The sequence below is a fragment of the Zea mays genome, chromosome 6 (genome assembly GCF_902167145.1).
Source record: "Zea mays cultivar B73 chromosome 6, Zm-B73-REFERENCE-NAM-5.0, whole genome shotgun sequence".
Taxonomy (NCBI): domain Eukaryota; kingdom Viridiplantae; phylum Streptophyta; class Magnoliopsida; order Poales; family Poaceae; genus Zea; species Zea mays.
In genome coordinates, this window is record NC_050101.1 from 113,822,106 (window position 1) to 113,845,111 (window position 23,006).

Here is a 23,006-nt window from a genome sequence, read left to right on the forward strand (position 1 = left end):
CACCTTCACTAAGATAAAATAATCGGTCAACTATTTAAAATCGCTCTTCGTGCGCGGTCATATCGATGAAATACCAATTGCTAAAATGTTGGTAGATGGAGGAGCGATCATGAATTCAATGCCTTATTCATTGTACAGAAAATTAGGGAGGCCAGATGATAAAATAGTAAAGACCAATATGACGCTTAGCGTTGTTGGAATCGATAGTTCGATCAAAGTCAAGAGAGTCACGTCTGTTAAATTAACCATCAGACTAAAATCGTTGGTGCTGCATTCTTGGTCGCTGATATAGAAAGAAATTATAGGCTAATCAATGGGGGCGTCTGTGCTGGCATGCTCGCTCCAATCGCTCTGCGCCACGTCACCTCTCTTACACCTCTCTTACGTGATCTTCGCTCCTTCCCGACGGTTACTGCTTCTATAACACGCGATCCCGCTTCCACTCGGCGACCACCGGGCACCGCCGCCGGTACACCGCGCATCGAATCGCCACCAGTGCCGATTCTGCTGACCCCTCGCCATCGCTGGCGGGCGAATCGACGCCATGGCCGCCGCGCGCCGGGGCCGCGCCGACGGTGCCAACGGCGTCGTCCGTCCCCGCCCCCGCGACCGTGTCGTCGGCGTCAGCGGAAGCATGGCGGGGCGCGTGGCGGTCCTCGCTTTCTGTGTCGCCGGGATCTGGTCCGCCTACATCTACCAGGGCGTCCTCCAGGAGACTCTGTAAGCCCTTTCTATTTCCAATGCCGTCCGAACTCCGCCAGACGATTACAAGCTGGGGGTCAGTTTGCTGGGTTTGTCCTCAGATCCACGAAGCGGTTCAGGCCGGAGGCGCGGCGGTTCGAGGCTTCGAGCACCTTGCGTTCCTCAACTTCGCGCAGAATGTCGTATGCTTCGTCTGGTCCTTCCTAAGTGAGAGCTCACTCCCTCCCTCTCGCGCCGCATGGCTGTCTGATTGCGCATTTCGCGTAACGTCGTGGACTCGTGGTGATCGGTTCCGTCTCCTCTGCGTGGGTGGCGACTGCATACGAGGGTTCCTGACATTTCTTCTGCTTTTCCAGTGATTAAGTTGTGGTCGAGCGGGAGCGGGAGTAGCTCCGACGGCCGTGCGCCGCTATCGAAGTACTGGGGCGTCAGCGTAACCAATACCATCGGGCCGACCATGGGGATCGAGGCGCTCAAGTACATTAACTATCCGGCTCAGGTTTGGTTCCGCCTGCTATTGCCGTCTCACCTTGGTTGTTATATGCACTGTCCCGGACATTGTGTCATGTTAATGTTAGGTTCCTGTCGCGGGCACATGGGTAATATTGTCACTGACGCTTATGGATTGAGATGTTCCGATAGAGTTAATTGACTATATAGGGAGCTCTTTGGAAGTGCTTCCTCAAGTGAACATTTAGGAAGAACATTGCATAGATTGGATTGTATGCGATATGGCGACTGGCGAGCGTGTGCGGTATCGACCATCGGCAATCCATCTCTAGGTGATTGTCTTGTATTTCAGAATGTAACCTTACATCTTGTAAACGAATCCATAAAGCAACTAATTCTTAGAGTTGGATCGTGGTAGCTATCTTATTGCAGAGAGCATTGATCCAAGCATCGTTCTTGCTCAACGAATTTGTTTTTTCTCTTGACAAGCTCGAAAATGTGTGGCGCGAGGTTTCTTTACGCAATCCTGACTAATTTCTGTTGGTGTGAACAGGTGTTGGCAAAATCTTCTAAGATGATCCCCGGTAAGTTTACATTTACTTAAACACACTGCATAGTATATGTGTATCCCTACATAAAAGTATTGGCAGTGTACATTGAGTCCCAGGGTCACTTGTTCTTTTGTTCTTGGACAGTCCAATTTAATTTATTTTGATGAGTAAATAAAGCTATAAAGTGCAGCGAAAGATAATGCCTTTTTTTAAGTTGAGACATACCCTGCTCAACAATATTATAATTTTGCATTAGCAAGAATAAGGATGGGGATATTTTTATTGAGATTCATGTTGGCTCAATGTGCTTACTACGGATCGTAAGATATTATATTGCCTCCGTGTTGTAGACACCTTTGTGGGCCGGCAGTATGCCAGGCGCCACAAAGGATAAGTCCTAGCTGGGCTGTTTGTTTAGAAGATAAGAAGAGGTAAAGAGGGAGTTTGTAACACTATTAAAACATCAACTAAAAATAATGCATTTAGTTATTATGATAATTATGGTAATAAATTTTTCATTCAAGTGTTGGTTATTTATTTACATTTAGAATAATTTTTGTTTGCTCATGTTTGATTTTGGATTTTTAATAGCATTTCCTTCTTAATGAAAATCCAATTTAATAATATAATAATTATTAGTCCAAAAATAAATATTTTAGTTATAAATAGTTTTAGTATAATTATTATGAATTTTAGGGTTATTTATAAATATATTTTGAAATTAGAAAAGAAGTAGAAAAAAAGAAACTCTAACCCTAACCCTAACGGCCCACTTGGGGCAAAATAGCCGCGCCGCGCCCTCCCCTGCCTCCCCAGCCGCCGCCGCCAGATGGATTTCTCCCCTCCCTGCCACGCGGGCCCCATTGGCTAGGGTCCCGTGGGCGTCTCTTCCCCGCGCCCAGGCTGTCGCGCCGCCGTCGCGACCCGACCCCGTGTCCGAGCCACCCCGCGCGACGCCTCGCGCCCGTTCTTCTCCTCGGCGTAATGGAGCATCAAACGACCGTTTATTCCTTCCCCCACTCTCTCCCCATTGATGTTGCCGCCATTAATGGCTTTGAAGAACCGCCGGGCGCCTCTCCCTCTCCTCGGCGCCCTCTCCTCTCCCCTGCCTCTCTTTATAAATACCGGCAGTGCCATGGAGCTCTCCTCCCTACCCGAGCTCGCCCCCTCTCTCTCACTCTCATTGCTCGCCCACACCGTCGCCTGAGCTCGCCCACGCCGTCGCCGGAGTTCGCCCACGCCGTCGCTGGAGCTTCGTAGACCGCGCAGCCCCCGCCGGAGCCGCCCGACGCCGAGCCCCTGCCCTTCTCCACTCGGCCGACACCCCCATCGAACTCTCCCCCTTCACACGAGCAAGCTCAAGGTGGAAGAAGACACAAAATAATTTTATGTATTTTTGAAATCACTTTTTGATTCAGTTTGTGAATTTTATAATTATTGTGTTGTAATATAAGAATGTTGTGATTCGGAATTCATGCGCATGTGCACTATGGATTTTTGGTAGATATATATGTGATAAATTAGTGCACCATTATTAGTCATGTTATTTGTTTACGATGACTTTTAGAAAGTTGGATTAGAGAGAAGTATGACAAAAAAAATTGATAGAAACATGATGGTGATAAAAACACTAGGTAGGTAATTTTATAGTTAATTTTGTTCACAATGAATTTTGGAAATTATTTAGAAGGTTATAATCATAAGTTCATTTTAATAGATAATAGAAGCTTTTCTTAACATAGAATTAATAATGGTATAGAATTCATGGCAATATAAATATTATAGGTTATTAGATAATTTATCTCCGATTATTATTAATGATAATTTTGTTTAGCAAGAAAATATAAAACTAAAAGAATATCACTAGTCGTAACAAAAATAGGTTTTTACTAAGCCAAAATAAAGATATCCATAAATATAGCACTTAACTTCTTAGAATTAGTAAAATACTTTTTTATGTCAAAATAACCATGTTTATGTTATAAAAAGCTCAATTGGTGATTTTATATTGATTCTTAGAATATTAATGTTAGTATAGTCATGAATGAGCCATTTTTAGCTATACACATAAGTTCTGTTTAAAAATAAAAGGAATAAAATCTACCAGTCTATTATTAGTAATAATTAGCCTTTATTTTCATAAAGAATTATTATAGCCACCTACTCATAATTTCATCAATAATGACTCGCATTAATAGTCATAATGAATTAATAAGTATTTACGCGTTAAGACGTATTTATGAGTGTGATAAGTGTGATATATGAATGGTGAATGATTACCTCTGTACTGGTGTATGTTTATTTATTTGGCGTATGTATTCTTTTGTATGTGCGATACGCAAATCGATGTTAGAAGTGGACTGTGAGTTAGACGAGCCTAACACGTTCGAGGACGACCCGCAGGACACGTTCGAGCAAGGCAAGTGTATTCTCCCTCTGCATATTCTATTTGTACCCAATTAATGCATTTAATAATATTTACTTTTTGGATATATTGCATAATTTGATGGGATTCGCCTATTTAAGAATTTCCTAGATTTACCAACTATATATTCCTTGATTATCCTGGTAAAATACTATGCTTCGCAAATTTGTGCTACCACTCAACTTGATAATTTTGATGTCGCTCATTATTTGATATTAATGTTCAAGAAATGAAATTGGTATTATGGTGTTAATCCGATGGTTAAACAAGATTATTTCATATTAATTGAAACATGAAGTGACCACCCAGGATAACAGTGCAACCACGAGTGCTATCATGACTCTGGCTTTGGTAATTAGCTTTATATGCTTAGTATCTAGCAACCTTACCTGAAATATGGGCAAGATAGGGAGCGGCAGTGGTGGCAGCTCACGTTAACATGGGGACGTATTCTTGGCTAAGTTACCTCGCCCAGAGGGCCTCCACACCGACTTGGAAACCTTAGCGGGTTGCTTCGTATTAAGTGTATTTTGTAAAAGCCTCATAATGGATCTTTAGTCATTCACCTTGGTAGTTTTTACGGGTCCGATCAACCCAGGCTAGATGAGATACATGGTTGTGGGTAAAGTTGTACCACCTCAGCAAAGTATAAAACTGATATGTCAGTCATGCTCACGGTTAAGAGCAACCTGGACCCTCACATGATAATTGAACTTAAAGATGGACAATAAATCGAGATCTGATGATATGCCAATGGTTTGCTTAAGTGGTTTCGCTTAAGTGTTTTTGATATACTCTTATACCTTTGTTTAAATGGGATACTTGGGATACACACTTATTAGTAAGACATGTGTTGCTAATAAAATATTGGCCAACTAAAATGCTTACTGCTTAACCTTAGCCTCACCTTGTTAAACTTGCATTAATTTTTCCTCCACTTGCTGAGCCCCGACCATAAGTGAGCTTACCCTTGCTAATATTTTGATTAGAGGGTGATGAAGAAGACATTGATGGAGATTTCTATGAATACTGAGTCTAACGATGCGCCGGTCATCTTCATATGGGAGATTACCCATGTTATTTCCGCTTTACTTTGTTGATACATTTTAAGATACTATTATCTGGATGTTATAATAAAGACTATTCTACTCTGTTTACGCATTTATTGCATTGTCTTTTAATATAATACACTTGTGACGTCAACATATGTGTGGAAATGGATCTTGGCACACATATGCTATGCATTCGGTTTTGCCCCCAGAACCGGGTGTGACAGAAGTGATATCAGAGCTATGCTGACCCTAGGTCGTTAGACTAGTTAGAAATGGAAAGCCTAGTTTGTTCAAAACTTGCTAATTTCATTCTTATAAAATTATTTTATCAGCCTTACCTCTTTAAAATTCAATTGAGTTGACATTTCTCTTGTAGATGGTTCGTACTCTCCAAACCACCCGAGTTAACACCAACTACGCCCCTCCGCTATGGCAAGCTTCTGTCTACCCAGTGATAGTGGAGGAAGTTCCGGTGGATCTCCCTCGCATTCGAGTGGAGCACTGAGTCATCCTGGAAGACAGCTCGGAGGAACTTCTGCCGACGCCCACCGTGTTGGCAGAGTCACTGACCTTCGCAGCTAGGTCATCAACCTCAGCACCGCCTGCACCAGCCGTTCAAGCTCCTGCACCCGGAGGCGACAACCTAGACGACTCTAGGGACGACGATGACGACAACAAATATGATGGAAAGAACGTCAACGAGGAGGCCAACGATGCCCAGCAGGACTATTTCATGGGGTTTGGGACTGTCACCGAACATTACACATCAATGGTCGAGACGGGGCACTTCCCCAACCTGCTACAAGACATGCTGCACGCGTTGGGAACCTACGTCCGACCCTTGTACGAGACAAGGCGAGTGTGCGAGCCTCCCTGGGCTTGCTACTACATCACTCGCATCCACGTCAGGGTGATGGATGCAGGGGATAGGGGATTCAGGACTCTATCGGTTCATGAGTCCCTGACACCGCTATCCACCTACGCTGCTTCGGTCAGCGATGCTGCCAGACGGACTTTGTGTTCTCTCAGCCATACCTACCGGCAGCAGCTGCATGACACGAGGTTCAGGCATCTTCCTCTGGGTCTGAGTGGAGGAAGCCAGACCAGCATCGTTCCAGGTGGAGCTGGTGAGGATCGCCTCAACACCCTAGCTGGTGTAGTGGCCGGTCTTAACACCGACCTGGACAGTGCCACCCTGGATCTCTCTAGGGTGCACTTGGAGCTAGAGGATGCCCATGCCAGAATTGCAGCCCTGAAAGCCCTACTTCAAGGACGGGATCCCCTTGAAGCTCAGGTCCCCGCCATGGCGTTGTCCCCTCCCCGCAAGAGGATTCGCTATGGGGAACCCATATCCATCATCAGGTTGCTTTGAAATTTTAAGTTATAATTTGTAATAAGATAGTTTTTGCGTCAGAAGATGAATACCCTTTTATAAGTTATCTTTATAATAATAACAACCATGTGATGGTGTTGGTTGTTATGTTTGAGTTTGATTTTTGTTTGAGTGCAATGGTCTTATGGAATGATGGCCATAAAAGCATATAAAAAAATAAACTTAAGCTATTCCCATCAAGAATCTTTATTACTCCTCACTCCTCTAAGAAGTTCACTTTCTAACCAATCAGATGGTGAACGCTCGTTCAGGACCCAACAACAGGAACCAACGTGGTCAACAGATACCACCACCACCACCGAACCTTAACATGAAGCAGTTTATCGCCGCTCAGATGCAGCTTCTGCAGGGACTCACTGCATATGTTCAACAGATTCAGCAAAACCAACAGAACCAACAGCAACAGCAGAATGCGCCCCCGGTTAGAGATAAACATCGGGATTTTATGAGCCATCATCCACCTACTTTCTCTCATGCGGTTGATCCTTTGGATGCCGATGACTGACTTAAGGTTATCGGAAAGAAATTGGATATCACCCAGTGCAATGACCGGGAGAAGGTCTTGTACGCCTCGGGAAGACTCGAGGGTTCCGCGTCTAACTGGTGGGATGCCTTCACAGCGGCACACCCCAATGCAGATACTATAACCTAGCAAGAGTTCCAAGTGAACTTCCGCGCTCATCATATTCCCTCGGGAATTATGAAACTGAAGAAAAAGGAGTTTCTTACCCTTACTCAAGGGAATATGACCGTCAGTGAGTAGCGTGATCGCTTCACCCAGCTTTCACGCTACGCACCGAAAGAGGTGGATACGGATGAGAAGCGCCAAGAGCGTTTCTTGGAAGGATTGATTGGACCACTGAACTATCAATTGAGAGTCATACATTCCCCAACTTTCAGACTCTGCTGAACAAGGCAATTGACCTTGAGAGCAAAAGAAGGGAACTGTCTGACCACAAAAGGAAGTTTCAAGGTCAATCTATTAGAAACACACGCCCGAACAACTCGCAAGGTTCTCAGTTTCGCTCTAAAAATCAGGGTGGAAACAATTATCAGATGCAACGCTCTGGACAACAAGGCCAGAGGAGCAATCAAAGTCAGAACCAGCAGAGGAACAACTCTCAGACCAACCAAAGGTCTGGTGGGAATTCACAGACTCGTCAAGGTGGCGTCGTGAACACGCAGGCCAAAAGCAACAACGCACCAGTCCAACCCAATGGCTGTTTCAAGTGCGGTGAGCTTGGTCATTATGCTAACAATTGCCCTAGGCGCAACCAACAGACACCTCAGAAGAGCAACAACCAGAGGAATGACCAGAGCACCCCTGCTCGTGGATCTGCACAGAACAAGACTCCGCAGAACCAGAGTAGAGTAAGGGTCAATCACGTCACAGCTGAATCAGTGCCTGAGGATGCCGACGTGGTGTATGGTATGTTTCTTATCAACTCCATATCTGCTTCAGTTTTATTTGACTCTGGAGCATCACATTCATTTATAACTGAGTCATTTGTGGAAAAAAACATAACATATCAAAGCACCCTCTTAAGATGTTACACATTAGTTCACCAGGAGGTGACATGAAAGCCACACATTCATGCCTCCATGTTAATGTTAAGATTCAAGGAATAGATTTTCCAGTCAACCTAGTGGTCTTAGGATCCAACGGTATTGATGTGATTCTTGGATGCGACTGGTTGAAAAGTTGTGATAGAGTGATACAATGTGCCAACGGAACAATTATGTTGACAAGTCCTCAAGGCGAAAGAATCCAAGTTAGCACAGACAAGCCAACAAATGCAAAAAGAGAAAAAATGATAAATCACTTGGAAGAAAAGTCCCTGGAAAATATCAGGGTAGTGTGTGAATACCCAGACGTATTTCCGGAGGAATTAACAGGTATGCCTGTTGGGGCGAAGGCAAAGACGCCACCCTTCGCTCGAGGCCTTCGCTGATAACCGCTGGTCAGACAGAGACAGAACAGGCAGGGATACCCTTCGCTCATTTCGGCACCAGACGAAGACCGGCGACGAAGTCATCCCGCTGCGCGGCCTCGTTCAGCTCCGAGGCCCACGTGTGATCTGGCCCATTGTAACGGGCCCTGCGTGGCCGCCTTTGTGTTACGGGCCTAATCTGTAAAGGCATGCTTGTAATTACAGCTTGTAACCCTGCTTTATGGGAATATTCTGGGGATAAACTAGGTGTCTGAGGGCACATGTGTCCTTAACACAAGGCGCCGGGCACTCAGATACCTATAAATACCCCCGCACAGTGCCCGTGAGAGGCGAGATGAACAGAGCTATTGCCCCCGAGCACGCAACCCTGTTGTCACCACTGTTCGCTCTTGTTGGCTTCTTTGCTGCTGAGAGCAAGTTCCAACATTTGGCGCCCACCGTTCGTGCTACGACCAAACCACCCGCGATGGCACCCAAGAGAGCTAACCCGAAGGCTGACGAGGCTGCGAAGGCAGCACTGCTTGCCGCAAGGAAGGGCAAGGCCCTCGCCCTCACCCAATCCACCCACCAAGAGCCCACCGAAGACAATGTTCCCCGCACCTGCGAGGACGACACCTTCCGCACCTGCGGGCCCGAAGGACAATCGCAGCCGCCCCCAGGCTTCGCCCCACTGGAGGGCGCGGATCTCACCGAGGACGGCGAGGTCCTCGGCGTCTCAACAGAAGAACAGTTACAGCTGCGCGCCCTGCGCCTCAAGAACCGCAATCTCCAGAGGCAGTCTGGGCGCTAAACACAACTGAGTGCAGGGCGACTGGGTTCACTCCTTTCCGCCTTTTATACGGATCAGAGGCCATGACCCCGCAAGAAATAAAGCATGGGTCCCCGCGTACAGTTCCGTCAGCCGTCCCCGACGTGGACGAGCCAACTTCAAAAGATCTTATTAACGGAGACCGAGTCTTCGCCCTACAGGCCCTAAACAAATACCAAGCCCAGACCAAAGCATGGCGCGACCACGCAGTCATCCCGAGAGAGTTCAGCGAAGGGGACCTCGTACTCGTCCGAACAGCTCGGACGGAGTCCAGGGGAAAGCTGGAGCCCAAGTGGGAGGGCCCCTTCATAGTCAAGACAAAAGCATCCCCCAGCGCCTACAGGCTCACAACGCCAAACGACGAAGACCTGGAGCACTCCTGGAACATCGACAACCTCCGCAAATTTTTTGTCTGACTAATCGGGGCTGATTTCGCCCTTGTAATTCGCCAAAAAACAATCTTGTACCGGCCCGCACTCTTTTCCTCCCGGGGGGTGAGGTTTTTAACGAGGCGGAGCCATGTAATATATGTGCGAAAAATCCCCCGCAAAAACATGCGTCGAAAACAGACCGCGACGACGGCCTTCGATATTCGACCAATCCGAGGTCACCGCGAGGCTAAGCGCTAGCCACCCTCGCGTGCGACAAATCCGCGCAGAAGTCGCCTAAGGGTGCAGCCGGACTAAGCACAACAAGTGCGAAAAAAATCTGATGTCTATCGCGAAGACTATCCGCGCAGAAGTCGCCTAAGGGTGCAGCCGGACTAAGCACAACAAGTGCGAAAAAAATCTGATGTCTATCGCGAAGACTATCCGCGCAGAAGTCGCCTAAGGGTGCAGCCGGACTAAGCACAACAAGTGCGAAAAAAATCTGATGTCTATCGCGAAGACTATCCGCGCAGAAGTCGCCTAAGGGTGCAGCCGGACTAAGCACAACAAGTGCGAAAAAAATCTGATGTCTATCGCGAAGACTATCCGCGCAGAAGTCGCCTAAGGGTGCAGCCGGACTAAGCACAACAAGTGCGAAAAAAAAATCTGATGTCTATCGCGAAGACAATTCGCGCAGAAGTCGCCTAAGGGTGCAGCCGGACTAAGCACAACAAGTGCGAAAAAAATCTGATGTCTATCGCGAAGACTATCCGCGCAGAAGTCGCCTAAGGGTGCAGCCGGACTAAGCACAACAAGTGCGAAAAAAATCTGATGTCTATCGCGAAGACTATCCGCGCAGAAGTCGCCTAAGGGTGCAGCCGGACTAAGCACAACAAGTGCGAAAAAAAAAATCTGATGTCTATCGCGAAGACTATCCGCGCAGAAGTCGCCTAAGGGTGCAGCCGGACTAAGCACAACAAGTGCGAAAAAAATCTGATGTCTATCGCGAAGACTATCCGCGCAGAAGTCGCCTAAGGGTGCAGCCGGACTAAGCACAACAAGTGCGAAAAAAATCTGATGTCTATCGCGAAGACTATCCGCGCAGAAGTCGCCTAAGGGTGCAGCCGGACTAAGCACAGCAAGTGCGAGAAAACCTGAAGTCTATCGCAAAGACTCCGCGCAGAAGCCGCCTAAGGGCGCAGCCGAACCAGTACAACAAAAGCAGAAACGACAGCATCAAACCGTCTGCGCTAAGACCGACTATAATCACACCAGCATAGCAAAACCAAACTATACAAAGTACACAACGCCCTCGCAGGCACAGGCACGCGAGGGCACACAACTTCATCTTACAAGCCTTTACACATATATAAGCGAGGGCGCCACACTCTACATCGGCTCAACCTTAGGAATAATTCCCATCTCCCTATAATTAAATAACATTATCCTAAGCTCCTCACTCGCAAAAAGACTTCGCAGTTCCCCTTCCCCTATACCCGCGGCGGCCGGCAAAGACAACAGCTCCTGCCGACCAGCCCCACTCACGCGAAGCCTAGCCCCTTCCTCCGCACTAACCCTACGCTTTGCAACCGCCCTTCGCCGTCGGCGCCCGGTGCTAGGACCTGGCACGTCTGGCGCGTCCGCGGCGTGTGGCGAAGCCTCCGCCGCAGCCACGTCCAAGGCCGCAAAATAATCCAAGTCCTCCTCCGACGACTCCTCAGTCCACTCAACCGAGCTCCCAGAGTCAGTAAAATCAAAAAACTCAGATACAGACCCACCATATTCATTCCCACCTTCCGCGGTCGAAGCCGCCAAAAACTCAGTAGTAGCGGTTGCGTGTGCAGGCCCAAAATCTTGAACCTGCGCAGCAACCAAAATTCAGCACAGCATCCAAAAATTCCCCAACCCTAAACACCTACTACGCCACCTGCGAAGGCCCTGACGCTGCGGGAGCCTCCGCCGTTGGCTCCGCCGTTGGCTCCGCCGCTGCCTCCGCCGTTGTTTCCGCCGCCACCGCCGCGGGATCTTCAGCGCTCGGCACAGCAGCTGCGGGGGCATCAGGGGCGCCTTCGGCCACCTTCGGGGGCAGGTCTTCGCCGGCCACAGCGGATGTGGGGGCAGCCGTCGCGATCGCTGCGGTCTCCGGGGTTGGCTCCAGGGCGACCCCAGTCACAGCCTCCGCGAGGGTCGGCTCCGGGTCTGGCAGCGCGCTGTTCAGAGCCCCGAAGTCGTCCACCCGCTCGCCGCGCTCCGCCTAGGACAAGACACACAGATTCAGCAAACACACGCACAGCCTGCATACAGCAAACGCCAAACAAACAACAACGTTACCTGAGCCCTCGCGGTCTCGGCCCGCTCCCTGACCACCTCACGACCGTACAGACCCCACATCCGGTCATAAAGGGCCCCGGCGGATTCCTTCACTATGGGGTCTTCGACCTTATAGATATCTCGCTCAAATTCTTCATCCGCCTGGTCGAAGGCCTCGAAGTGCCGGCACCCTTCGCGGGAGAGCGCGTTCATCGCCCCCTCGCAGGTGACCAGGGAGGCGTACGACATCAACCCCCCCGCGACGGCTGGAAGTTCCAGCAGCTCCTCCTGCACCCACTGCAGACAGCGAAGCCCGGGCTCTCGGTCCGGCACCTCGAAGTCACCAGTCCGCGCACCCAGCTCACGATATGTATCCATAAGCTGCGTGCGCGTCCGTTCGGCCTCCGCATGCATCGCGGCCTCGGCCTCCTTCGCGCGGCCCTCCAGGGCGGTGAGCCGCTCTTGCAGATGTTCGGCGAGCTCCTTGGCAAGATTGCCCTCCGCCCGCGCCAGCTTGGCCTCCGCCTGCGCAGCCTGCCCCTTGGCGACGGCCTCGTTGGCTTCCCTCCTCTCCGCCGCCAGCTGGCGCCGGAGGTCAGCCTTCTCCCTCTCCAGGGCGGCCACCCTGTCCGTCAGCTTACGGCACTTGCTGTCGGAGGCCGACTTCTCACGGACAGCGTCAGCATGTTGTGTTCGAAGTCTCTCGACTTCGGCAGACACAGCTGCCGTGAGGGCCCCCGACGCAGTACGGCTGGCGAAGTCAGCCACCTGCAAAGCCGCGACGCAGTACGTAAGGCCGTTGCCCCAAAAGAAAGAGGTGGGGGAGAGAGTATAACTCAGCGGACCTGACTCAGTGCCTCCGTCGCCTGACTCAGCGCCTCCGTCACTCCCTTCAGCCGGCGGGTCGCTGCGCTCGCCTCGTCCCTAACCACCGCGAGGGCCGACACCTCGCCTCCGGCGCCAAGGGCCTCGCCCCTCGCCCTCGGCACTATGGCCGCCGTCGCGGTCTCCGCGCCAGGCGCAACCATAGCAAGCTGCCCCTCGTCCGACCCTGCAACCCATCTTCGAATTTAAAAAAAAATAATAATAATAATAGGCCAACGACTTACCACCAAGATAGTCGTCTACAGTAATATCGGTGCCGAAGTCGGCAACGCGCTTGCCCGACAACGGCAACGCTCGGGCCGCCTTCGAGGCCTCCGCCACTCCGTTGGCCGGCGGCACCACCTTCGTTGACTTGGAGCCTCCAGCGCCCGCCGTTGCCTCCGGCGCCTTGCTAGGAGCAGAGGCGCCCGCCTTCGCCGCCAGCGGCGGCCTGCCTCCGCCGGAGGCCGCAGCCTTCGCAGCCCCCCGCTGCCTCTTCGGCCTAGCTTCATGCAGCCTGACAGTCGCCTGGCGTTTTTGCGCCGCACCTTGGCGATCCTTGTCCATCACTGCCCACACAACAGCACCGATATTCCGTCCGTAAGGAAAAACTCTCCACCGACGAACCATACGAGATGTAAAACAGTCCTCGCCAGCCGCGCAGGGGATAGGAACATTCCTAGGCCAGCAACCCCCGGTAACCCTCAGCATCCGAGCCGAAGACTCCCGGAGCTCGGGCGAAGACATCCTTTCCCCCGGGGCGGCGCACGTCCTCATTAACTCTCTAGCAAAACTATCAGACACCCCAAGTCCTCCCATCGCAGTACCTAATTTTCTCTTTTTTGAGGAAGGGGCGGCCGCCAGCGCAGGGTCGCCTCCAGTCTCCACCGCCGGTTTCTTTCCACGGCGGTCCGCTTCGTCTTGACCAGGATAGCCGTCGTACGGCAATTGATTTAATTCGAAGACCCTGTTCAAACGGTCATTTGACCCGCGGATATCAAAGCTGCGCTGGCCTTCCGTCCTCGACACGTAACGCCCCACGAGCCGCACCGCCCCGTCCTCCGCATCGCGCACAAACGCGGTCGGGTCGCGGTTTCACAGATTCAGTGCGAAGGCAGGGCTTCGCACCACCCTTCCTCCGTGAAAAGGCATCTGGCGAGGGCACACTTCGCCCAGCGCCCAGCCGTACGCCAAGGGCCACACCCCGTACGCCACGAACTCTTCAACTAAATCACGCCCACTGCTCTGACCGGCGGCGCACCGAAGGGCCCCTTCGTCTGCATCTTCCTCCGCTACTTCAAAGGGCGGATACGCAGAGTAATAATGAGAGCACATCTCAGACACAGGGAGTCCTTCATGGCCTTCGACAGTAGCCTCAGCAACGTAAAACCAAAATTCATTCCAATTGCCCCACTTGTTGCGGGCGCACGGAACCAACTCCACTACTTGCATTGTGGTCTTGCCGGTCTTCGGCGTGAATGTGCATGACCCGAACTGGGCGACTTCGTCCCCAATCATCCTCTTCTGCCAATGCAAACAATAATACTTCGCAAAAACTTCAACCGACGACTGTCCGCCGTACGAAGTCGTCGCCCAGACATACTTCGCCAGTGCCACCACGGCATTCGGTGTCAACTGATGTATTTGAACGTTGAATCTACGCAGGACTTCGCCAACAAACCGGTGCGCAGGCAAGCGGAGACCGGCGGCGAAGAACGCCTCGAAAACGACCAATTCACCCTCCGGCTCGGGGACTTCCTCCGTCCCCGGAGCACGAGCAACTCCGCCGCCAAAGTAGCCCAATCGCTGCATATCTTCAACGCGGGCTGACGTCATCCGTGACACACCAAAATCAACAGAGTCGCCGGCGCGCAACTCCTCCACCATCAAGCTACTCAACGTCTCCTCAGACGAGGCGGCGGCCAGCGGCGTAGTAGCAGCGGAAGAAGAGGAAGACGGCATTGCTACGTACCGTCGGCGGCGGCGGGCGGTCTGCTTCACTCGAGCCAGGACTCCGGCGAGCAAGAGGACAGCGGAAGAAGAGGAGCAGCAAGACGGCGGGCGGCTAGGGTTTTCACGGAGCGCGGAAGGCAAAGTTCAAACAGCGCCAACCCCCGCCCCCTTTTATAGGCAGGGCGCGGCTCTTCGGGAAACCCGCAATCCGACAGGGCGCGACGCTTCGGGAAACCCGCAATCCAACAGTACGCCGTCCATCAACGGTCACATCAAAAACCCCCGCGGAACCACTTCGAGCGAGGGCAGCGTCTCCGCCATCTAGCGACGTCTTCGGCACCAGGTGACTTTGTCGAACTGGTCCCTCGGAGGGCAAATGTTGGGGCGAAGGCAAAGACGCCACCCTTCGCTCGAGGCCTTCGCTGATAACCGCTGGTCAGACAGAGACAGAACAGGCAGGGATACCCTTCGCTCATTTCGGCACCAGACGAAGACCGGCGACTAAGTCATCCCGCTGCACGGCCTCGTTCAGCTCCGAGGCCCACGTGTGATCTGGCCCATTGTAACGGGCCCGTGGCCGCCTTTGTGTTACGGGCCTAATCTGTAAAGGCATGCTTGTAATTACAGCTTGTAACCCTGCTTTATGGGAATATTCTGGGGATAAACTAGGTGTCTGAGGGCACATGCGTCCTTAACACAAGGCGCCGGGCACTCAGATACCTATAAATACCCCCGCACAGTGCCCGTGAGAGGCGAGATGAACAGAGCTATTGCCCCCGAGCACGCAACCCTGTTGTCACCACTGTTCGCTCTTGTTGGCTTCTTTGCTGCTGAGAGCAAGTTCCAACAATGCCATCTAACCGTGATATAGAGTTTTCTATTGAATTATTACTCGGAACTGCACCTATCTCAAAAAGACCTTATAGAATGGATGTCAAAGATTTAGTTGAACTGAAGAAACAAATAGAAGAATTACTAGAAAAAGGTTTCATCCGTCCAAGTTCATCCCTTTGGGGAGCCCCAGTTCTATTTGTGAGCAAGAAAGATGGTTCGAGGAGAATGTGTGTTGATTATAGAAGTTTGAATGAAGTAACAATTAAGAATAAATATCCATTACCTCGGATTGAAGATTTATTTGATCAGATAAAGGGAGCTAAGATATTCTCGAAAATAGATCTAAGGTCGGGATATCATCAGTTAAATATTCGAGCAGAAGACGTACCCAAGACAGCCTTCACTACGAGATATATGTATTATATGAGTTTTTGGTCATGTCATTTGGACTGACTAATGCACCAGCATACTTTATGAACTTGATGAATAAAGTATTCATGGAATATCTGGATCAGTTTGTGGTCGTATTCATTGATGACATACTGATATACTCTCCGAATGAAGAAGCACATGAAGATCATTTAAGACTAGTCTTACAAAAGCTTCGTGACAACCAATTGTATGCAAAGTTCTCGAAGTGTGATTTTTGGCTGAAGGAAGTTGCTTTCCTAGGACATATTGTTACTGATGGTGGAATTAAAGTAGACCCAGGAAAGATAAGCGAAATACTAAATTGGAAGCAACCAAAGGATGCGTCCAAGATCAGAAGTTTTCTTGGATTGGCAGGATACTACAGAAGATTCATTGAAGGTTTTTCCAAGTTAGTGAAACCTCTTACCTCTCTACTGGAGAAAGGTAAAGAGTTTAAGTGGGATGAAGCATGCCAGAAATGTTTTGAAGAACTCAAGAAAAGGTTAACCACTGCACCAATATTGGTAATGCCAAACATTCACAAGGGATTTGATGTGTATTGCGATGCATCACACCTTGGACGTGTGTGCTAATACAAGAAGAAAAAGTAATAGCTTATGCCTCAAGGCAGTTGAGAAAGCATGAGAAGGATTATCCTACACATGATTTGGAACTAGCTGCCATAGTGCATGCTTTGAATATTTGGAGACACTATATGATTGGAAACAAGTGCAAAATCTTCACGGACTACAAAAGCTTGAAATACATATTCACTCAGAAAGAACTCAATCTAAGACAGAGAAGATGGGTTGAGTTGATCAAAGATTATGATTTGGAAATACAATATCACCCTGGAAATACAATATCACCCTGGAAAAGATGGGTTGGGTTGAGTTTATCTCTAGTCGGGGGCGCATTCTGCTGTTGCTGCTGGTGCTGTTGGTTCTGCTGAATCTGTTGAACAGATGCAGTGAGTCCCTGAAGAAGCTGCATCTGAGCGGCGATAAACTGCTCCATGTTAGGGTTCGGTGGTGGTGGTGATATCTGTTGACCACGCTGGTTCCTATTGTTGTTGGATTCTGAACGAGCGTTCACCATCTGATTGGTTAGAAAGTGAACTTCTTAGAGGAGTGAGGAGTAATAAAAATTCTTGATGGGAATAGCTTAAGTTTATTTTTTTATATGCTCTTATGGCCATTATTCCATAAGACCATTGCACTCAAACAAAAATCCAACTCAAACATAGCAACCAACACCATCACATGGTTATTATTATAAAGATAACTTATAAAAGGGTATTCATCGTCTGACGCGAAAACTATCTTATTACAACTTATAACTTAAAATTTCAAAGCAGCCTAGTGATGGATCCGGGTTCCCCATAGCGAATCCTCTTGCGGGGAGGGGACAACGCCATGGCGGAGACCTGGGCTTCAGGGGGATCCCGTCCTTGAAGTAGGGCTTCCAGGGCTGCAATCCTGGCATGAGCATCCTCCAGCTCCAAGTGCACCCTAGAGAGATTCAGGGTGGCACTGTCCAGGTCGGTGTTAAGACCGGCCACTACACCAGCTAGGGTGTTGAGGCGATCCTCACCAGCTCCACCTGGAACGATGTTGGTCTGGCTTCCTCCACTCAGACGCAGAGAAAGATGTCTGAACCTCGTGTCATGCAGCTGCTGCCAGTAGGTATGGCTGAGAGAACACAAAGTCCGTCTGGCAGCGTCGCTGACCGAAGCAGCGTAGGTGGATAGCGGTGTCAGGGACTCATGAGCCGATAGAGTCCTGAATCCCCTATCCCCTGCATCCATCACCCTGACGTGGATGCGAGTGATGCAGTAGCAAGCCCGGGGAGGCTCGCACACTCGCCTTGTCTCGTACAAGGATCGGACGTAGGTTCCCAACGCGTGCAACACGTCTTGTAGCAGGTTGGGGAAGTGCCCCGTCTCGAACATTGATGTGTAATGTTCGGTGACAGGCCCAAACCCCATGAAGTAGTCCCGCTGGGCATCGTTGGCCTCCTCGTTGACGTTTTCCTCGTCATCTTTGTCGTCGTCATCGTCGTCCCCAGAGTCGTCTGGGTCGTCGCCTCCGGGTGCAGGAGCTTGAACGGCTGGTGCAGGCGGTGCTGAGGTTGATGACCTAGCTGCGAAGGCCAGTGACTCTGCCAACGGGGTGGGCGTCGGCAGAAGTTCCTCCGAGCTGTCTTCCAGGATGACTCCGTGCTCCACTCGAATGCGAGGGAGATCCACCGGAACTTTCTCTACTATCACTGGGTAGACAGAAGCTTGCCGTGGCGGAGGGGCGTAGTTGGTGTTAACTCGGGTGGTTTGGAGAGTACGAACCATCTACAAGAGAAATGTCAACTCAGTTGAATTTTAAAGAGGTAACACTGATAAAATAATTTTATAAGAATGAAATTAACAAGTTTTGAATAAACTAGGCTTTCCATTTCTAACTAGTCTAACGACCTAGGGTCAGCATAGCTCTGATACGCTTTTGTCACACCCGGTTCTGGGGGCAAAACCGAATGCATAGCATATGTGTGCCAAGATCCATTTCCACACATATGTTGACGTTGCAAGTGTAATATATCAAAAGACAATGCAATAAATGCGTAAAGAGAGTAGAATAGTCTTTATTACAACATCCAGATAATAGTATCTTAAAATTTATCATCAATGTAAAGCGGAAATAACATGGGTAATCTCCCATAGGAAGATGACCGACGTATCGTTAGACTCAGTATTCATCGAAATCTCCATCAATGTCTTCTTCATCACTCCCTGATCAAAATATTAGCAAGGGTGAGCTCACTTATGGTCGGAGCTCAGCAAGTGGGGGGAAAATTAATACAAGTTTAAAAGGTGAGGCTAAGGTTAAGCAGTAAGCATTTTAGTTGGTTAATATTTTATTAGCAGCATCTGTCTTACTAATAAGTGTGTATTCCAAGTATTCCATTTAAAAAAGTATAAGAGTATATAAAAAACACTTAAGTGAAACCAATTAAGCAAACCATTGGCAGATCATCAGATCTCGATTTATTGTCCATCTTTAAGTTCAATTATCATGTGAGGGTCCAGGTTGCTCTTAACCGTGAGCATGGCTGACATATCGGGTTTACACTCTGCAGAGGTGGTACAATTTTACTCATAAGCCATGTATCCCATCTAGCCTGGGTTGATCGGACCCGTAAAAACTACCAAGTGAATGGCTAGGGATCCATTATGAGGCTTTCACAAAATACACTTAATACAAAGCAACCCGCTAAGGTTTCCAAGTCGGTGTGGACGCCCTCTAGGCGAGGTACCTTAGCCAAGAATAAGTCCCCATGTTAACGTGAGCTGCCGCTTGCCATATTTCAGGTAAGGTTGCTAGGTACTAAGCATATAAAGCTAATTACCAAAGCCAGAGCCATGATAGCACTCGTGGTTGCACTGTTATCCTGGGTGGTCCTCGAACGTGTTAGGCTCGTCTAACTCACAGTCCACTTCTAGCATTGATTTGCGTATCGCACATACAAAAGAATACGTACGCCAAATAAATAAACATAGACCAGTACATGAGTAATCATTCACCATTCATACATCACACTTATCACACTCATAAATACGTCTTAACGCGTAAATACTTATTAATTCATTATGATTATTAATGCGAGTAATTATTGATGAAATTATGAGTAGGTGACTATAATAATTTTTATGAAAATAAAGACTAATTATTACTAATAATAGACTGGTAGATTTTATTCCTTTTATTTCTAAACAGAACTTATACGTATAGCTAAAAATGGTTCATTCATGACTCTACTAACATTAATATTCTAAGAATCAATATAAATCATCAATTGAGCTTTTTATAATATAAACATGGTTATTTTGATATAAAAAAGTATTTTACTAATTCTAAGAAGTTAAGTGCTATACTTACTTATGGACACCTTTATTTTGGCTTAGTAAAAACCTATTTTTTGTTACGACTAGTGATATTCTTTTAGTTTTATATTTTCTAGCTAAACGAAATTCTCATTAATAATAATCGGAGATAAATCATCTAATAACTTATAATATTTATATTGCCATGAATTCTATACCATTTACTAATTCCATGTTATGAAAAGCTTCTAATATCTATTAAAATGAACTTATGATTATAACCTTCTAAATAATTCCCAAAATCTATTGTGAACAAAATTAACTATAAAATTATCTATCTAGTGTCTTTATCACCATCATGTGTCTATCAATTTTTTTGTCATACTTCTCTCGAATCCAACTTTCTAATTTTCCGGCGACGGCGTGGGCGAGCTAGGAGAGTGAGAGAGAGGGGGCGAGCTCGGGTAGGGAGGAGAGCTCCATGGCGCGGCCGGTATTTATAGAGAGAGGCAGGGGAGAGGAGAGGGCACCGAGGAGAGGGAGAGGCGGCCGGCGGTTCTTCAAAGCCATTAATGGCGACGGCATCAATGGGGAGAGAGTGGGGGAAGGAAGAAACAATCATTTTATGCTCCATTACGCCGAGGAGAAGAACGGACGCGGGGCGGCTCGGGCCCGGGGTCTTAACCCTGTTTTGTGAATACTAATTATGGTAAACCTCTTTTGCCAATTAAACTCATGGCATTGTGTATTATTTGCCTACATGATTTAACTGTTTAAGTTTCCAGTATGCTATGAGTTGTTGGATCTTATGTGCATTATTTACTGAAACTATTCCAATAGTTTATAATACCAAAACTATTCTGAGTTGTTGGGTTAGTAACAGCAACTCCAACAGCCTCTCTAACTCATTTTCCAATGGTAAAAAATGAAAATCAGTAGAAGTCCGTTCCAACGGTCTCGGTAAACTCCTCCCTTGCAATCCCGCTCGACATTCCATCCCCTCGCCTCGCAACCTTTGGCGAGCTATACTAGTAGGGTCGAGATGGTGGCCCAGGCACGGCACTATAGCCGTGCCATGCCAGACACTGACACTATACTAGTAGGGCCGGGTCATGCCTGTGCGTGTTTTTTCGTGTCGTGGCTGGGCTGGCCCATCGTGTTAGTGCCAAATGACCCTCTATAGTCGTGGGCCTTCTGTCGCATGGGCCTCCTAGGTAACTATTCAGTTTTTAGCTAGTTTGTTGGATTACCCCATCGAATTATTGAGTTTTCTATTTTTACAAAGGCTGAAACTCCAAATTTAGCTAACAAAAATAAAGAGGTTGGAGTTGCTCTAAGTGTTTCTATGTATCTAAATATTAACTGTATTCTTCCTCAACATTGCATGCAGCATATTTGATTATTCTCCTCTGACTAGCAATTCAATATATACAGTAATGCTGATGGGAACCCTGCTCTATGGTGTGAAGTACACACTTCCAGAGTATTTTTGTACCTTTCTTGTTGCTGGCGGTGTGTCCTCCTTTGCGTTGTTGAAGGTAAGATGATCCTCAATTGTTGTTTCATCAACTGCCACACTGATGAGATAATGTTTTTTCTAGTGTATCGGATAGCCTTCTAACTCAATCTAGTTTGCACCTTCTCATATTCTTGATGATACTGGAATAAGTCCAAAAACAGGATGAAATTTGTACTGGCATTTTTTATTTTAAATATGAAACATTTAGGGTAAATTTTCATTCTAGAATCAAACCTTGAAAATATTTAGTTTATATTCTTTTTCTTCAGTCACCAGTTAGTGGGTTCTAAGCAGCCTCTGCATTTGCGGAGCAAGGCTTGCATTGGTTTTTCCCTTCCCCAGAGCCTCCACCATTGGGTCTACCTTTTTTCTCATTCTTTGGTGTCCTTTATTTTTTGTGGAATAAGACTTGCAAGGCTGGTCAAATCATTAGATGAAGAACTCTGTGGTTTTTGGTTATGGCATCACGAGAAGAACCATCTAAATTTGTGCCATACCATTATTTCAATTGGATCACTATTGGTTTTATTACACCTTTAGCTTTTTAACTAATAACTATACTGCTCTGTGCAAGTGCTGAACTTCTAAAATATGTTTTCTGCTACTTATCAGACAAGCTCCAAGAGACCAAGACAGTTAAGAAGCTTGCCAACCCTAATGCACCTCTTGGCTATACATTGTGCTTCCTCAACTTAGCTTTTGATGGGTATACTAACTCGACCCAAGATTTAATAAAGTCAAGGTAATTATATCTTGGCTATTTCATGATACCAGGCTACATGAAACATTGTGATCATCATTCTAAATAGGAGAAATGTTTGTTGTAGGTACCCAAAGACTAATCCATGGGATATAATGCTTGGCATGAACCTCTGGGGGACCATATATAATGCTGTAGTTATGTTTGTTGCGCCATTACTATTCAGTAACTGGCCATATGCAGATGGTTTCGAGGCATTGAGATTTTGCCAGGAGAACCCAGAGGTGGCCTGGGACATTTTTCTGTTCTGCCTATGTGGCGCCGTGGGTCAGAATTATATCTTCTTAACCATCAGCAGGTTCGGCGCTCTTACTAACACAACGATCACTACCACTGTATTTTTGTTCTACTGTCCCGAAAGTAACCTGTTATAGAATTAGAATCAAGGTTTTTATTCACGTATACCTCTTATATTGTGTTTGGAAGAGCAGTGATGTCTTGGACATTTTGGAGACGACTTAAATTTTACTAAGCCACAGGCCACAGGTTATTTGGATGAGTAAAATTGGTCTAGGAATGTTTATAGTAAGGATTTAGGTTATGTTCCCAATCGTAATGAATATTTGTTGTCAGGAGATGTTATGAGACCATTATTCATGTAGATATACGAATACAACGGGTGCTCAATGCTCCATTACGAAATGTAAATGACAGACTGATACTGGTAAATTCCATATTTTCGTTGCACGTCCATTTTCTTTGGCAATTTATGAGGTGTTTGGTTTCTAGGGACTAATGTTTAGTCCCTTCATTTTGTTCCATTTTAATATAAAATTGACA

General features: G+C 47.7%; 1 protein-coding gene across 3 annotated transcripts; it reads left to right on the forward strand.

Moving 5' to 3' along the window:
- The first annotated feature begins 408 nt into the window (after positions 1-408).
- On the forward strand, positions 409-22,930 carry LOC100216918 (uncharacterized). Of its 3 annotated transcripts, NM_001366946.1 has the most exons (8): positions 416-720; positions 804-909; positions 1,059-1,201; positions 1,706-1,736; positions 4,057-4,122; positions 21,382-21,485; positions 22,079-22,208; positions 22,294-22,930. In NM_001366946.1, coding segments are annotated over exons 2-7 (429 nt in total). In that variant the 5' UTR covers positions 416-720; positions 804-908; the 3' UTR covers positions 22,163-22,208; positions 22,294-22,930. The 3 variants fall into 3 exon arrangements, 2 of the variants coding, with proteins under 2 accessions (NP_001353875.1, XP_035815288.1); NR_159520.1 differs by lacking the exon at positions 4,057-4,122 and having other exon boundaries at positions 409-720; positions 1,059-1,484; positions 22,294-22,892; XM_035959395.1 differs by lacking the exon at positions 416-720 and having other exon boundaries at positions 727-909; positions 22,294-22,919.
- The last annotated feature ends 76 nt before the right edge of the window (positions 22,931-23,006 follow it).